Genomic DNA, 13,033 nt, shown 5'->3' with positions numbered 1-13,033 from the left:
GTCTCGATCTCTTGACCTCGTGATCCACCCGCCTTGGCCTCCCAAAGTGCTGGGATTACAGGCGTGAGCCACCGCGCCCGGCCTCTCATTTCTTTTTGTTTGTTTGTGTTTGTTTGTTTGTTTTTGAGGCAGTGTCTTGCTCTGTTGCCCAGGCTGGAGTGCTGTTGCACAATCTCAGCTCACCGCAACCTCCACCTCCCAGGTTCAAGCTATTCTCTTGCCTCAGCCTCCCAAGTAGCTGGAATTACAGGCACCTGCCACCAACCACACCTGACTAACTTTTTTTTTATTTTTAGTCGAGACGGGGTTTCACCATCTTGGCCAGGCTGGTCTCGAACTCATGACCTCTCGATCCCCCTGCCTCTGCCTCCCAAAGTGCTGGGGTTGCAGGCGTGAGCCACCGTGCCCGGCCTCATTTCTTAACTGTAGACATGGCATACTTCCAGAGAAGGTCGCTGAGAACCTGGCTGTCCTTCCTTGGAGCACTCCCCAGGGGTCCTCTGAGCTCCCAAACTGTCAACCTGAAAGGAAACCCAGAGGCGGGCTCTCCAGGACAAGGGGCTTCATCTGGGAATGGCAGGGGGTTGCAGCCTGGGGTATTCGTGTCAGGACTGGTCATCAGCCTACCTGAGGGCGAGGGGGAGGGGGAGAGGGGTCCGGGGCAAGGGGGGAACACAGATGGGCTCACAGATGTTGTTTTGTAACAAACCTGAGAGGGAGACCCCCTCGCCTCCTGTTTCCCTGTCTCCACCTCCTCCCTCCACTCCCCTCCAGATGGGAAGGAGACGGAAAAAGAAAAAAAATAGCAAAGAGCTGGGAAGATGACTCCCTTTTCAGCTGGCAGGGCTCTGCTACTTGTGAGCCTTGAAACTGTTGTAAATGCACGCTGTCCCTGGCGGCTGGAGCGCGGCACTGAGTCCCCCCAACGTCTGCAGGGCCCAGGCTCCCTCCTGGAAACACCCCTCCCAACTAATAGCTTACTGCCTTTGTGTCGTCTCTGTAAGCCCCTCCGCGCTGGTCCCTGCTCACGCTCTACATGAACTAGCAGATCAATGAAGCCAAAAGATGGAGGGTGGGACGTCCAGCGAATGGACAATGACATAGTTTCGCCTCAGTTTCCCCGTTAGCCTTGTAAGCCGATACAAGGGGAGGGGAGCTGCTTCTGGGGAGCTCGGCGAACGAGGCTGTAGCCGGCCCAGCTCCCGGCGACTGCAAAGCCACTTCCATCCTCAGTTCGCCATTGGAGACGCGTGTTTCTCGCCGCTTCAACGCCACCGGCCGTGGGCACGTGCTGCAGGCATGGCGTTAGCCGGTCGTTGGACACTGCCTCACCGCCCGCTGCGGCCATTCCTTCGCGAGGGCTCCCCTTCGTGGCCACCCGACTCCGTGTGGTTAGGGACAGAAGTCGTTCCATTTTGGAACCTGCAACTTTCACGGCTGTCGTAAAATCAGGCTCACTCTTCATGACTGAGTGCCTGCTGTTCGACGCTACCGTGTAAACCGTGCCACCATTCCTGTACAATCTCTTTCTTTTTGAGGCAGAGTCTCACTCTGTCGCCCAGGCTGGAGTGTAATGGCATGATCTCAGCTCACTGCAACCTCCGCCTCCCAGGTTCAAGTGATTCTCCTGCCTCGGCCTCCCAAGTAGCTCGGATTACAGGCGCCTGCCACCACACCCAGCTAATTTTGTATTTTTAGTGGAGACAGAGTTTCACCAGATTGTCCAGGCTGGTCTCGAACTCCCGACCTCAGGTTATCCACCCACCTCGGCCTCCCAAACTGCTGGCATTACAGGTGTGAGCCACTGTGCCCGGCCCGACCTTTTTTTGTGAGTTAATAGTTACCGAGTATTTCCATATACCGAGCTTTTTACTGACCCACAGCCAGTTCTTTTTCAAGCGCCCCAACATTTTTGCCACGTGCCTAACATTTTCCGAAGGCCCACACACATCGGTTCTGTCTAACTGACCCTCCTGTTTCAACCCGGACCAGTCGCTTCCCGACTCTGCGGCACAGCCCTCATCTCAGGCTCTTCTCTGCTCTCATCCTTGAGACCCACCTTGCCTTTCTCCTTCCTTGGGTTCCCTATGTAAACAAAAAATAAAATCCCGAGCCCTCTACAAACTGTTTTTTGTTTTGTTTTGCATTTGAGACAGGGTCTGCCCTGTTGCCCAGGCGGGAGTGCAGTGGCACGATCTTGGTTCACTGCAGCCTCCTCTGCTTCTTGGACTCAAGAGATCCTCCCACATAAGCCTCCTGAGAAGCGAGGACCACAGATATGGCCCCACCATGCCAGTTATTTTTAAATTTTTAGTACAGATGGGGTGTCACCATGTTGCACAGGCTGGTCTCAAACTCCTGGGCTGAGCAATCTGCTCACCTCCACCTTCCAAAGGGCTGGGATTGGCTGGGCGTGGTGGCTCATGCGTGTAATTTCAGCACTTTGGGAGGCTGAGGCAGGCAGATCTCTTGAGGTCAGGAATTCGTGACCAGCCTGGCCAACATGGCGAAACCCCGTCTCTACTAAAAAAAAAAAAAAAAAAAAAAAAAAAAAAAATTAGCCAGGTGTGCTGGTGGGCATCTGTAGTCCCAGCTACTCAGGAGGCTGAGGCAAGAGAATCGCTTGAACCCGGGAAGCAGAGGTTGCAGTCAGCCGAGATCACGCCACTGCACTCCAGCCAGGTGACAATGAGACTCCGTCTCAAAAAAAATAGAAAAAGAACCAAAGTACTGCGGTTACAGGTGTGAGGCACTGTGCCCAGCTAGCCCTCCACCAACTGAACAGATCCTCTCTTGGCCGAGGGGATGGACTCCAGAGACATTTTTTTTTTTTTTTGAGACAGAGTCTCGCCCTCTGTCGCCAGGAGCCAGGCTGGAGTGCAGTGGCGTGATCTCAGCTCGCTGCAAACTCCGCCTCCAGGGTTGAAGCAATTCTCCTGCCTCAGCCTCCCGAGTAGCTGGGATTACATGTGTGCACGCCACCATGCCCAGCTAATTTTTGCATTTTAGTAGAGACGGGGTTTCACCACGTTGGCCAGCATGGTCTCGACCTCTTGACCTCGTGATCTGCCCGCCTCGGCCTCCCAAAGTGCTGGGAGTGTATTATTTGGCCAAGTGTAGTTTACAACATCAGAAAAGAGAGCAAGGCAGGTTCCTCTGAATTCTCAGCTGCAGGTGGCGAAGGGGACCCTGTGAGCATGCTCAGTGACCCCCGCGGAGGTGCGGAAGGCAGGGGCCACTCACTGTCCCCAGCAGCTGGTCACTAAATAGGCTGGAGGTTCCCGTTAATTTTCTAGAAAGATGGGCCTCCTGGCAGGTTCCTGAAAAGAAAATAATGTTTTAAGAAAAAGAAAAAATTGGAGTATTTTTCTTCAAAGAAAAAGAAAAAAAATAGGGCCTGCAGAGCTCAAGGACACCAAAGAGGAGGGAGCGGGCGGAGCAGAGCTTTCCTGAAGGACAGGATGTGCTGCCCGTCGCCGAAAAGAAAAGAGGACGCAAGGACAAGAGCAGCAGGAGCCGGAGCACCACGGACGTTCTTACGCGAGCACAGGCAGCGGGCAGGGGCCAGGCTGATCCCGAGCTGGCCAGATCACCTGACAGCAGCCCGCCCCGCACCTGACCAGCCAGCCCCGCACCTGACCACCACACCCCGCACCTGACCAGCCCCGCCCCTCACCTGACCAGCCCCGCCCCTCACCTGACCAGCCCCGCTCCGCACCTGACCAGCCCCGCCCCACCCCTGACCGCCACGCCCCTCACCTGACCAGCCCCGCCCCGCACCTGACCAGCCACGCCCCACACCTGACCAGCCCCGCCCCACCCCTGACCGCCACGCCCCTCACCTGACCAGCCCCGCCCCGCACCTGACCACCCCCGCCCCTCACCTCACCAGCCTGCCCCGCACCTGACCAGCCCCGCTCCGCACCTGACCACCACACCCCGCACCTGACCAGCTCGCCCCGCACCTCACCACCCCCGCCCCGCACCTGACCAGCCAGCCCCGCACCTGACCAGCCCGCTCCGCACCTGACCAGCCACGCCCCACACCTGACCAGCCCCGCCCCGCACCTGACCAGCCCCGCCCCTCACCTGACCAGCCCCGCCCCACCCCTGACCACCACGCCCCTCACCTGACCAGCCCCGCCCCGCACCTGACCACCCCCGCCCCGCACCTGACCACCACACCCCGCACCTGACCAGCTCGCCCCGCACCTCACCACCCCCGCCCCGCACCTGACCAGCCCGCCCCTCACCTGACCACCCCCGCCCCACACCTGACCAGCCCCGCCCCGCACCTGACCAGCCCCGCCCCTCACCTGACCAGCCCCGCCCCACCCCTGACCACCACGCCCCTCACCTGACCAGCCCCGCCCCGCACCTGACCACCCCCGCCCCTCACCTGATCAGCCTGCCCCGCACCTGACCACCCCCGCCCCGCACCTGACCAGCCCCGCCCCTCACCTGACCACCACACCCTGCAGCTGGCCAGCCCGCCCTAGGACAGCCCGCTGATCCTGTGCTGAGCAGCCTGGCCCAATCAATCCTCATCCTGCCTTCCCCATGGGCTCTGGTTGTCACTGGCTCCATATGAGGTCTTTGTATGGAGCAGAAACACGACGAAGAGAAGTTGAGTGACCGTCACCTGCACCCTCCGACCCGCCCCCCCACCCACGCCCCCCCACCCATGCCCCCTCACCCGCGCCCCCCCACCCGCGTCCTCTCACCCGCGCCTCCGACCCGCCCTCTCACCCGCGCCCCCCCACCCGCGTCCTCTCACCTGCACCCTCCGACCCGCGCCCCCCCACCCATGCCCCCCCACCCGCGTCCTCTCACCCGCGCCCCCTCACCCGTGCCTCCGACCCGCCCTCTCACCCGCCCCCCACCCACGCCCCCCCACCCATGCCCTCTCACCCGCGCCCCCTCACCCGCGCCCCCTCACCCGCGCCCCCCCACCCGCGTCCTCTCACCCGCGCCTCCGACCCGCCCTCTCACCCGCGCCCCCCCACCCGCGTCCTCTCACCCGTGCCTCCGACCCGCCCTCTCACCCGCGCCCCCCCACCCGCGCCCTCTCACCCGCGCCTCCTCACCTGAGCCTTCTCACTGATCTCGCTGAGCCGCAGAAAAAAGCAGATTCTACTCTGCTCATCACTCCTTCTAATCAGTTTGATGCATTTTAGGCAAATGCTGCCATCTTGCCAAGGCTCACCCTCTGGGGCATTGGAGGGCAGAAAGATGGTGAGCCCCTGGGGGACACGGGGGGCTACAGGTCCCTCCACTTCCAGGTTCCCTCCACAGGGTCTTGGGGCAGCAGACGGCCCTGGGTGGGCCCTGGCTCTACTTCCTGGCCTCATGGACCCTCTGAGCCTCCGCTTTCCTCTCTGCACCAGGGGGCAGCCAGTGGGCAAGTGGCCCTTTGGGCCTGGCTGCTGCCCCTCACTGGCCGACTCGCAGGTGTCTGCACTTGGAGTCAGGTGGTCAAGGGGTGGGTTCCAGGCCAGGTTCCCTTCCTGTGTGACCTGGCCACCACGAGGCAGCTCCTTTCCTAAGTGGAAAGTATCTGAACACCCAAGGGTCCACCGTGAGCCCCGAGGGTCCGCTGTGAGCCCCGAGGGTCCGCTGTGCTCCAGCTCACTTGGGTCTCATGGAACCACTGGACCTGAAGAAGCTGCCCAATCCCCACTGCTCAGAACTGGGTGGGCTGGGCCTCCTCAAGGGGACCCTGGAAGCCGGGGCTGCTCCATCGCTGTCCCACCAGGGAGAAAACAGGCCTGAGTGCTGGGGCCATGGCTTCTGGCCTGCTGACCACCTGCCCTAGAGACATGCTTCAAAGTGCTGCAGGCCAGGCTCAGGCCTGTAATCACAGCACTTTGGGAGGCCGAGGCGGGTGGATCACCTGAGGTCAGGAGTTCAAGACCAAGCCTGGCCAACATGGTAAAACCCTGTCTCTACTAAAAATACAAAAATTAGCCGGGCATGGTGGCGCGTGCCTGTAATCACAGCTGAGGCAGAAGAATTGCCTGAGCCCAGGAGACAGAGTTTGCAGTGAGCCGAGATTGTGTCATTGCACTACAGCCCGGGTGACAGAGTGAGACTCTGCCTCAAAAAAAAAAAAAAAAAAGGAGGCCGGGCGTGGTGGCTCAAGCCTGTAATCCCAGCACTTTGGGAGGCCGAGGCGGGTGGATCACAAGGTCAAGAGATCGAGACCATCCTGGTCAACATGGTGAAACCCCGTCTCTACGAAAAATACAAAAATTAGCTGGGCATGGTGGCGCGTGCCTGTAATCCCAGCTACTCGGGAAGCTGAGGCAGGAGAATTGCTTGAACCCAGGAGACGGAGGTTGCGGTGAGCCGAGATCGCGCCATTGCACTGCAGCCTGGGTAACAAGAGCGAAACTCTGTCTCAAAAAAAAAAAAAAAAAAAGGCATAGGAAAGAAAGGCCCAAAGGATGGGGGTTCGCTGGACGGAGGCTCCGCAGGCACCAGCTCAGCTCTGGGGAACCTGTCACTCTCACTGCGACAAGCAGCCACACTGCGGGAAACGGGCGTCTGGCAGGGCAGGACGGCGACCTCTCTGCCCTCCCTGATGGCCCCGGAGGATGGGGCTCCTCCCAGCTCTTGCAGCCACCAAGCCCTGGGCCTGGGATCTGTGGGGCCCCTCAGCTTCACACCGTCACTGGCTGTGGATGCTCTTGGGGTGGGTCCCAGGAGGTCACCTCCTCCCCCAGCTCGGGCCACAGATGTGCCCTCGCTGCGGCACCATCTGGTTGATTGGTTGGGCTGAGGCACCCGCGGGGACTGGCCCCCCAACCGGCTCGGGCCCAGGGAGGCTGAGACGACAGCACTTGAGAAAGTCACCCCCGAGAGGGGCTTTCAGGTTCTGCTCCCACTGAGGTCGGCGGGGGCCCGGGCTCCAAGCCCAGGACCTGGTGAGAACGGGCACCCACTGAAAACCACTGCTCCCGACACCAGCGCACAGCCAGCAGGGGCCACCCACCTCTCCGCAGGGGCTCTGTCCCCTCCCTGGACTTTTGGAGGCATGACCGGAGGTTGTGAAGGGCTCTCGGGGGCCACACGTTTCTGGAAGAGAAATTGGTCACTGCTGCTGGAGAAACGGGAGCTCCACAGGAGCAGGAAAGGGCAGTTCCCAGGCACCCTAAGGGAGACGTGTGCCAGGACGCCTGGATGCTGAAACGCACCCAGCTCCCAGGGTGAAGGGGCTGCGGGCCGGGGGGGCGGGCATGAGAAGTGGTGGCTGCTGCCCTAGGGCTCTCGTTCTCGCAGCTCATAAGCATCGGCGCTGGTCCCCAGGTCCCCAGGGACCCACATGCTCAAGTCCCAGCAGGCCCGTGCCAGCCGCAAGGCCCCCTAGAGGCCGTGGCCAGGAGAACACCTCGTCCGGAAGCTCCCCAGACTCCAAGCCTCCACCGTTGCTGGCGACTTCCACTGTTACTGGTCCAGCCTTCCCCGCCAAGCAGAAGCATTTCCCACCCGTCCTAGAGCTGGGGCAGCTGAGGGAAGAGGGGTCCCCGGAGGTCGGCCTGCCTAGAGGGCCGGCAGCTTCCCTGCTACGGGGAGGACTCAGCCCTGTGGCCCAGTCACTGTTGTGGTGAGGGGATCGGGAGTGGCCGGGTGTGACCTCTGAGGGGTCCCCTGGACAGACACCCCTCCAGGGACAGAAGAAGGGCCTGAAAGGACAGGGCAGCACTTCCTGAAGCAGGGACCCGCTGGGTGGGGCTCATGCGGCGGCAGAGGAGGGGCCGCGCTGGGGGGCAGAGGTACGGCCTTTCAGAGTCCGTCTGATGCTTCCGAGCAAGGAGAGCAGCCAAGAACGTCTGATAGTTATTTTTCTGACACTTTCTATTCATGATCACAATACGAAGTTTGCTTTTGGAAAGCACTCCAGGTGAAAAATGAACTCATTTAAAGAAGACGTTTAGTGACTGTCAGGATGCCGGTGTGCGTGCCATCAGCACAGCAGCATGGGAAGTGAGCGCCCGTGAAAGGCCACCGGGGCCCAAGCGCAGGCCCTGAGCAGGGGTCGTCCCTCCCCCTCCTCCTGGCCCCTCCGTCCCCTTCCCTCCTTCCTTCCTCAGGGCTGGCCCCAGCTGGACCTCCTGGTACCCAGTCCCCATGTCTCAGGCGGACACCGGGAAACAAAGCTTTCCTCCCACACAATCGGCTTCTGCCTCGCCACTCTGCTCGCAGCCCGAGGGGCCACTCCTTTCTCTGCTGGTCCCCTCTTCCCTCGCCTCGGGCCTCTCACCGGGAGCTCAGTCCCAGGACTGACTCTACAACCGCAGACCCGAGCTGGAGGCCCGATGCCAGGTGGGCAGGGTCTGCAGCCACGACACCCCAGGACCCTCAGATGCGATGGTCAGAACCCCCGTGTTTTGGTGTTGACAGTCACTTTGCAGTGCAGGATCCAGGTGCTGGAAGCAGGTGGACTGGGCCGGCTTCATTCTCCCGCTCTTCCCACGACCCACCTTCAGGGTCACTGCAGCTGGAATCCAACATCTGTCAGCAAAGGCCTTGAGGCTAAAGAGGTCGAGTCTGGCTGGCCAGGCCCTGGTCACCTACCGACTCCTAGGCAGAGGAGGGTCATCCCCACCCAAGCTTCCCATGGCCTGAGAACACATAAAGGGGGCTGCCCAGAGAGAAACGGAGGTGCTGCTACAGGAAGCTGGAACGATCGTGGCACATGGCAAAGGCCCCAGCTGCCCTCAGGCCGAGATGCAAGGGACCTGGGGGTCCCCGACTCCACACACCATCATGCAGGCCCCTGCCCTGCCCCACTGCCCATGCCCTCTCACCTGGGGGCAGAGGGGCTTCCACTGGAAACTGGTGGCAGCGGGCCAGGTGAAAACCCGGGGAGTTCCGGGCAAGGACAATGTGTTCCCTGGGGCAGCCCCCGAGTCACGTCATGATGCTGGGGCAGGAGTCAGAGCCCAGGGTCCGCCCTGCCTAAGCAGAGGTGGGAGCTGGGGGCAGGGAGAGCCGCTCCCAAGGTCTCTGCCCCCAACCTCTCCCTGCCAGGCGCAGAGGCCTCAGCAGAGCCTGCCAGGGGCCCAACAGCCGAGAGAGGCGGTGTGGGGTCAGAGCCCTCCGTGCCGGGATGGAGGTACACCGTGACTGCAGGGCTGGGGCCTGACCGCTGGGCCTGGGCTCTGGCTGGAGCCCCTGAGGTCCTGTGCCGCCCTGGGTTTTTCACGACGACCAAGAGTTGGTGACGCTGGCTGGGGACTCCGTGCGGAACGAGGACATGGCACCATAAGCAGAACAGACAGTCTCTCCTTGCTGTGCCCCCAGGGCTGAGGCGAGCACAGAAGGGTCGCAGGAGCTCAGGGTCCAGTCGCCAGAGACCCCTCCCCACCCCTGCAGGCCCAGAGCTGGCTCAGCGGAGGTGCCGGGCCAGCCTCGGGTGCGCGGCTTGGCTCCGTTTCCAGTTAGGGCAGGCCGGCCAGGCCGGGGCCAAGTCCGCATCCACAGTCCCTGGCTGTCACCCTGGCCCCGGAGAGGTGTCCTAGTTGCTGTGTGACCTACGCAGGGATGAGATGGAGGGGCCAAGGTCTTGGGGTGCGTCCAGCCTTCCCCTCCCCCATCGGTGCCGTCTGCCCAGTGCACAGGGTGGGCTTTTGGGATTCCCTTTGTCCAGACCTGACCTTCCCGCAGCCGTCGGGAGGGGCCCCCAGCAGCGCCTCTGCCGCAGGAGAGGAGCGATGAGGCAGGGAAGGTCGGCGCCTGGAGCTGCCCGCGCTGCGTGCGGAGCGAAGGGAGTTCTCACCACGCGAAGCCTGGGCTTCTCCCCGGCGGGCGCTGTCCGTCCCGAAAGGAGCAGAAGCCGCGGGGCGAAGGAAACATTCCCTGCGGGTCCCCACCCCATCGGTACGGGCAGCACCCTGATTGTGCCGGCCCGGGGCGGCCGACGTTGGGGAGCAAGGCCCGGGGTCCGGCGCGTTCCAGGCCGCTGCGCCCCCTGCGCCAAGCAGGAAGCCCCGGCTGGTGCGGCCACGGGCGGTCGCGGAGCTGCACGACGCGAAACGAAGCCGGCCGCGGCCCGGGAGAAAGGCTCGGGGGAGCCCTGCGGGGGCGAGCGAACGGCGGGGGTCCGAGGAACGCTCGCTAGGCGGGAAGCGGGAGGAGCGCACCCCCGGCCGCCTCGCCGCGCGCCCCCAACCCGCGTCCACGACACCCGCAGGCCGCGGCCCGGCGAGGGTTAAGGGGGGCGGGGCGAGGGGCGGCCCCGCCTCCGCCGCCGCGCCGGGTCCGAGCGCGCACGGGGCGCGGGGGTGGGTCGGAACAGGCGGCGGCGGTGAGGGCGCGGCGCGCCGGGGAGCGCGGGGAGCGGGCAGCGGGGACGGCGGCGGCGGCGGCGCGGCCCGCGTGACCCAGCGCCGCGCCCCGGGCCCCGCCGCGCCCGGCCCAGCCGCAGGATGCGCGCCCCGCCGCTGCTGCTGCTGCTGGCCGCCTGCGCGCCGCCGCCCCTTTCCGCCGCCGCCCCGACGCCTCCGGGCTGGGAGCCGGCGGCCGACGCGCCCTGGTGCCCCTACAAGGTGCTGCCCGAGGGCCCCGAGGCGGGCGGCGGGCGCCTGTGCTTCCGCAGCCCCGCGCGCGGCTTCCGCTGCCAGGCCCCGGGCTGCGCGCTGCACGCCCCGGCCGGCCGCTCCCTGCGCGCCAGCGTCCTGCGCAACCACAGCGTCCTCCTGCAGTGGCGCCTGGCCCCGGCCGCCGCGCGCCGCGTGCGCGCCTTCGCGCTCAACTGCTCGTGGCGCGGCGCCTACACGCGCTTCCCGTGCGAGCGCGTGCTGCTCGGGGCCTCCTGCCGCGACTACCTGCTGCCCGACGTGCACGACGGCGTCCTCTACCGCCTGTGCCTGCAGCCGCTGCCGCTGCGCGCCGGGCCCACCGCCCCCGCGCCAGAGCCCCCCGAGCCCGCCGAGCCCGCCGAGTGCGTGGAGTTCACCGCCGAGCCGGCCGGCATGCGGCACATCGTGGTGGCCATGACGGCGGTGGGCGGCTCCATCTGCGTCATGCTGGTGGTCATCTGCCTGCTGGTGGCCTACATCACCGAGAACCTCATGCGCCCTGCCCTCGCGCGCCCCGGCCTGCGCAGACACCCCTGAAGCGCGAGGCCGCCTACCCGAGCGCGCCGGAGCTCCCAGGTTCTCCGCCCGCTCTCCTGTCCTCGTTCCTGCTGCCTCCTTGAGATCCCCGCAGAGGAGGGCCTGCCGGCGGCGACCACGGCACCTTGGCATCATTGCGCGCCCCTCCCAGCCGGGCGTCAGACTCCCAGACTCCGGCTGCGGATCGGCCCGTGGGCCTGCGCTGCTGTGCCGGCCGCATCCAGAGGCCTTCATAGAGGCGGCCAGGGCATGGCGCCCCTTCCAGCAAGAGCCATGGACACTCCGGATCACCCCGCACCTCCATCCTGTGCCAAATTGTCCAAGACGGACCGTCGCCATTGCTCGGTCACTGTGTGCTTTGCAGGCCCGGGGTGTAGCCCTCGGAGCCTATGCCCCCCGCCCCACCCCACTGGGCTTAGGTTAGCTTCGTGCCTTAGTATCTCGGGCCCACCGCAGGAGCCAACACCCCCTGCTGTCCAGGGGGGTCTGTGGCCCTGAGATTGGCCGGCCCCTCCATGCATCTGGCCAGCGTCCCCTCGGAGACACCCCCCTTCCAGCGTTGCGGAAGCATGAGGTGAGGGCCTGCAGCGCTCTGTCCCGTTGAGGGTGTGCCAGCCGGGAGCCGTGGCGTGGGAGACCTGGCCCGCGTTCCCCGGGGTGAGTGTCTTCTGACTGGGGGCGGCTGGCGGTTCTCCAGGGCCGGGTGCCCCTTTCCCTGTACGTGTGCAGCCTCTGACTAGGACTTCCTGTGGGAATGGGGATAGACGGCCGCCGTCAGCACGGGTCCCAGGGCAGAAGGTTAGATACCAGCCTCGAGCAGCCCGGCCTTCCTCCGCTGCCTGGATCCCAAGCCTCAGCTGACCCAGGCAGCTTCGGCAGCCACGGTGTGACCGACAGCGCCACGCCCAGCCTTTGCACGCCCAGGGTCGAGAGCCAGGCTCTGGCCCCGGCAATGCCGCCCGCCATGGAAGCAAAGCTGACCCTGCCCACCTGCTGCAGACCCGTGTCCCTGGCCGAGGTTGCTTTCTGTCACGCCCGCCTGGTGACGTTGGACACTGTGAGGGGTATGGCATTGCCCTCCCCTCCTGGAGCCCCTGGCTCTGACCACCTGGACTTGACCTGGCCCCTCCTGGTCACTGTGGCCAAACACCCCCTCTCACCCCAGCTACCCCGGGCCCCAGCTGGTGCCCCGTGACACCTGCAGCCCGCCTCTGTCTTTGCTCCACCCACCCCTGCGTGGCGCTGGTCAGGCGCAAACCTGGCGCCAGTGTCTAAATGTCCATCATCCTCAGACCAACAGTGCTGTCTGTGTGTTTAATTGGGAAGTGGGCGGGAGGAAAAAGGTGGACTCCCCTGGGGCCCTTGGATACCGGCGGGTGGCTGGCCCAGAACCCTCTCCTGGCGCGGGTGGCTGCAGCTCCTGGCAGGACGGGCAGGTGTCCGGAGCTTGTCTCGGCACATTCTTGTCCTGGGCCAGCTGTGTCTGGGGGGGTGGGGGAGGTGGTATGTGCTGCGTTTAGAAATAACACATTCCCACGGCGACCCTCTTGAGCTGTGACTGCAGCAACGAGGCTCTCCAGAGGGGCCCCCTCCCTGCCGGGGCCTCCCTGTGAAGAGCTGGAGCTGGGACGGGGTCGGTGGGCAGAGGACAGCCTGGGGCTCCTGTGTGTATCTGTGCTGAATGCCACTCTCCCTCCCCCACAGCCTCTCCCAGGCTGTCCTCGCAGAGAGGGGTGACCCTGAGGACGCAAAAACAGGCGAGGGACGGGGAGGAGGAGCCCAGCTCTGAGGATGACTCATCCCCGGAGGGGGGTGAAGCCCTGTGTCTAGACAGCCTGGCGGGCGTGGGGGCTCCTTCCAGCCACCTTCTGCCCTGGGGGCCCAGGCCACCTGCAAGCGTGTTTCCATGTCTT

At 64.2% G+C, this 13,033-nt stretch overlaps 1 protein-coding gene across 1 annotated transcript; it reads left to right on the top strand.

The window, feature by feature from the left end:
• The first annotated feature begins 10,288 nt into the window (after positions 1 to 10,288).
• Positions 10,289 to 12,417, top strand: FNDC10 (fibronectin type III domain containing 10). The gene has a single exon (XM_064371935.1). The coding sequence runs from the start codon at positions 10,431 to 10,433 to the stop codon at positions 11,118 to 11,120; it is 690 nt and encodes a 229-aa protein (XP_064228005.1). The 5' UTR covers positions 10,289 to 10,430; the 3' UTR covers positions 11,121 to 12,417.
• The last annotated feature ends 616 nt before the right edge of the window (positions 12,418 to 13,033 follow it).

This window comes from Aotus nancymaae, unplaced genomic scaffold, assembly GCF_030222135.1.
Source record: "Aotus nancymaae isolate 86718 unplaced genomic scaffold, 86718_ANA_hifiasm-v0.15.2.pri h1tg000250l, whole genome shotgun sequence".
In the NCBI taxonomy this organism is placed as follows: domain Eukaryota; kingdom Metazoa; phylum Chordata; class Mammalia; order Primates; family Aotidae; genus Aotus; species Aotus nancymaae.
Note: the sequence above shows the minus strand (reverse complement) of the source record. Positions and strands in the feature narration are given on the sequence as shown.

Excerpts from the sequence above, each read along its gene's own strand:
- FNDC10 (XM_064371935.1), top strand. The coding sequence starts at position 10,431 with ATGCGCGCCCCGCCGCTGCTGCTGCTGCTGGCCGCCTGCGCGCCGCCG.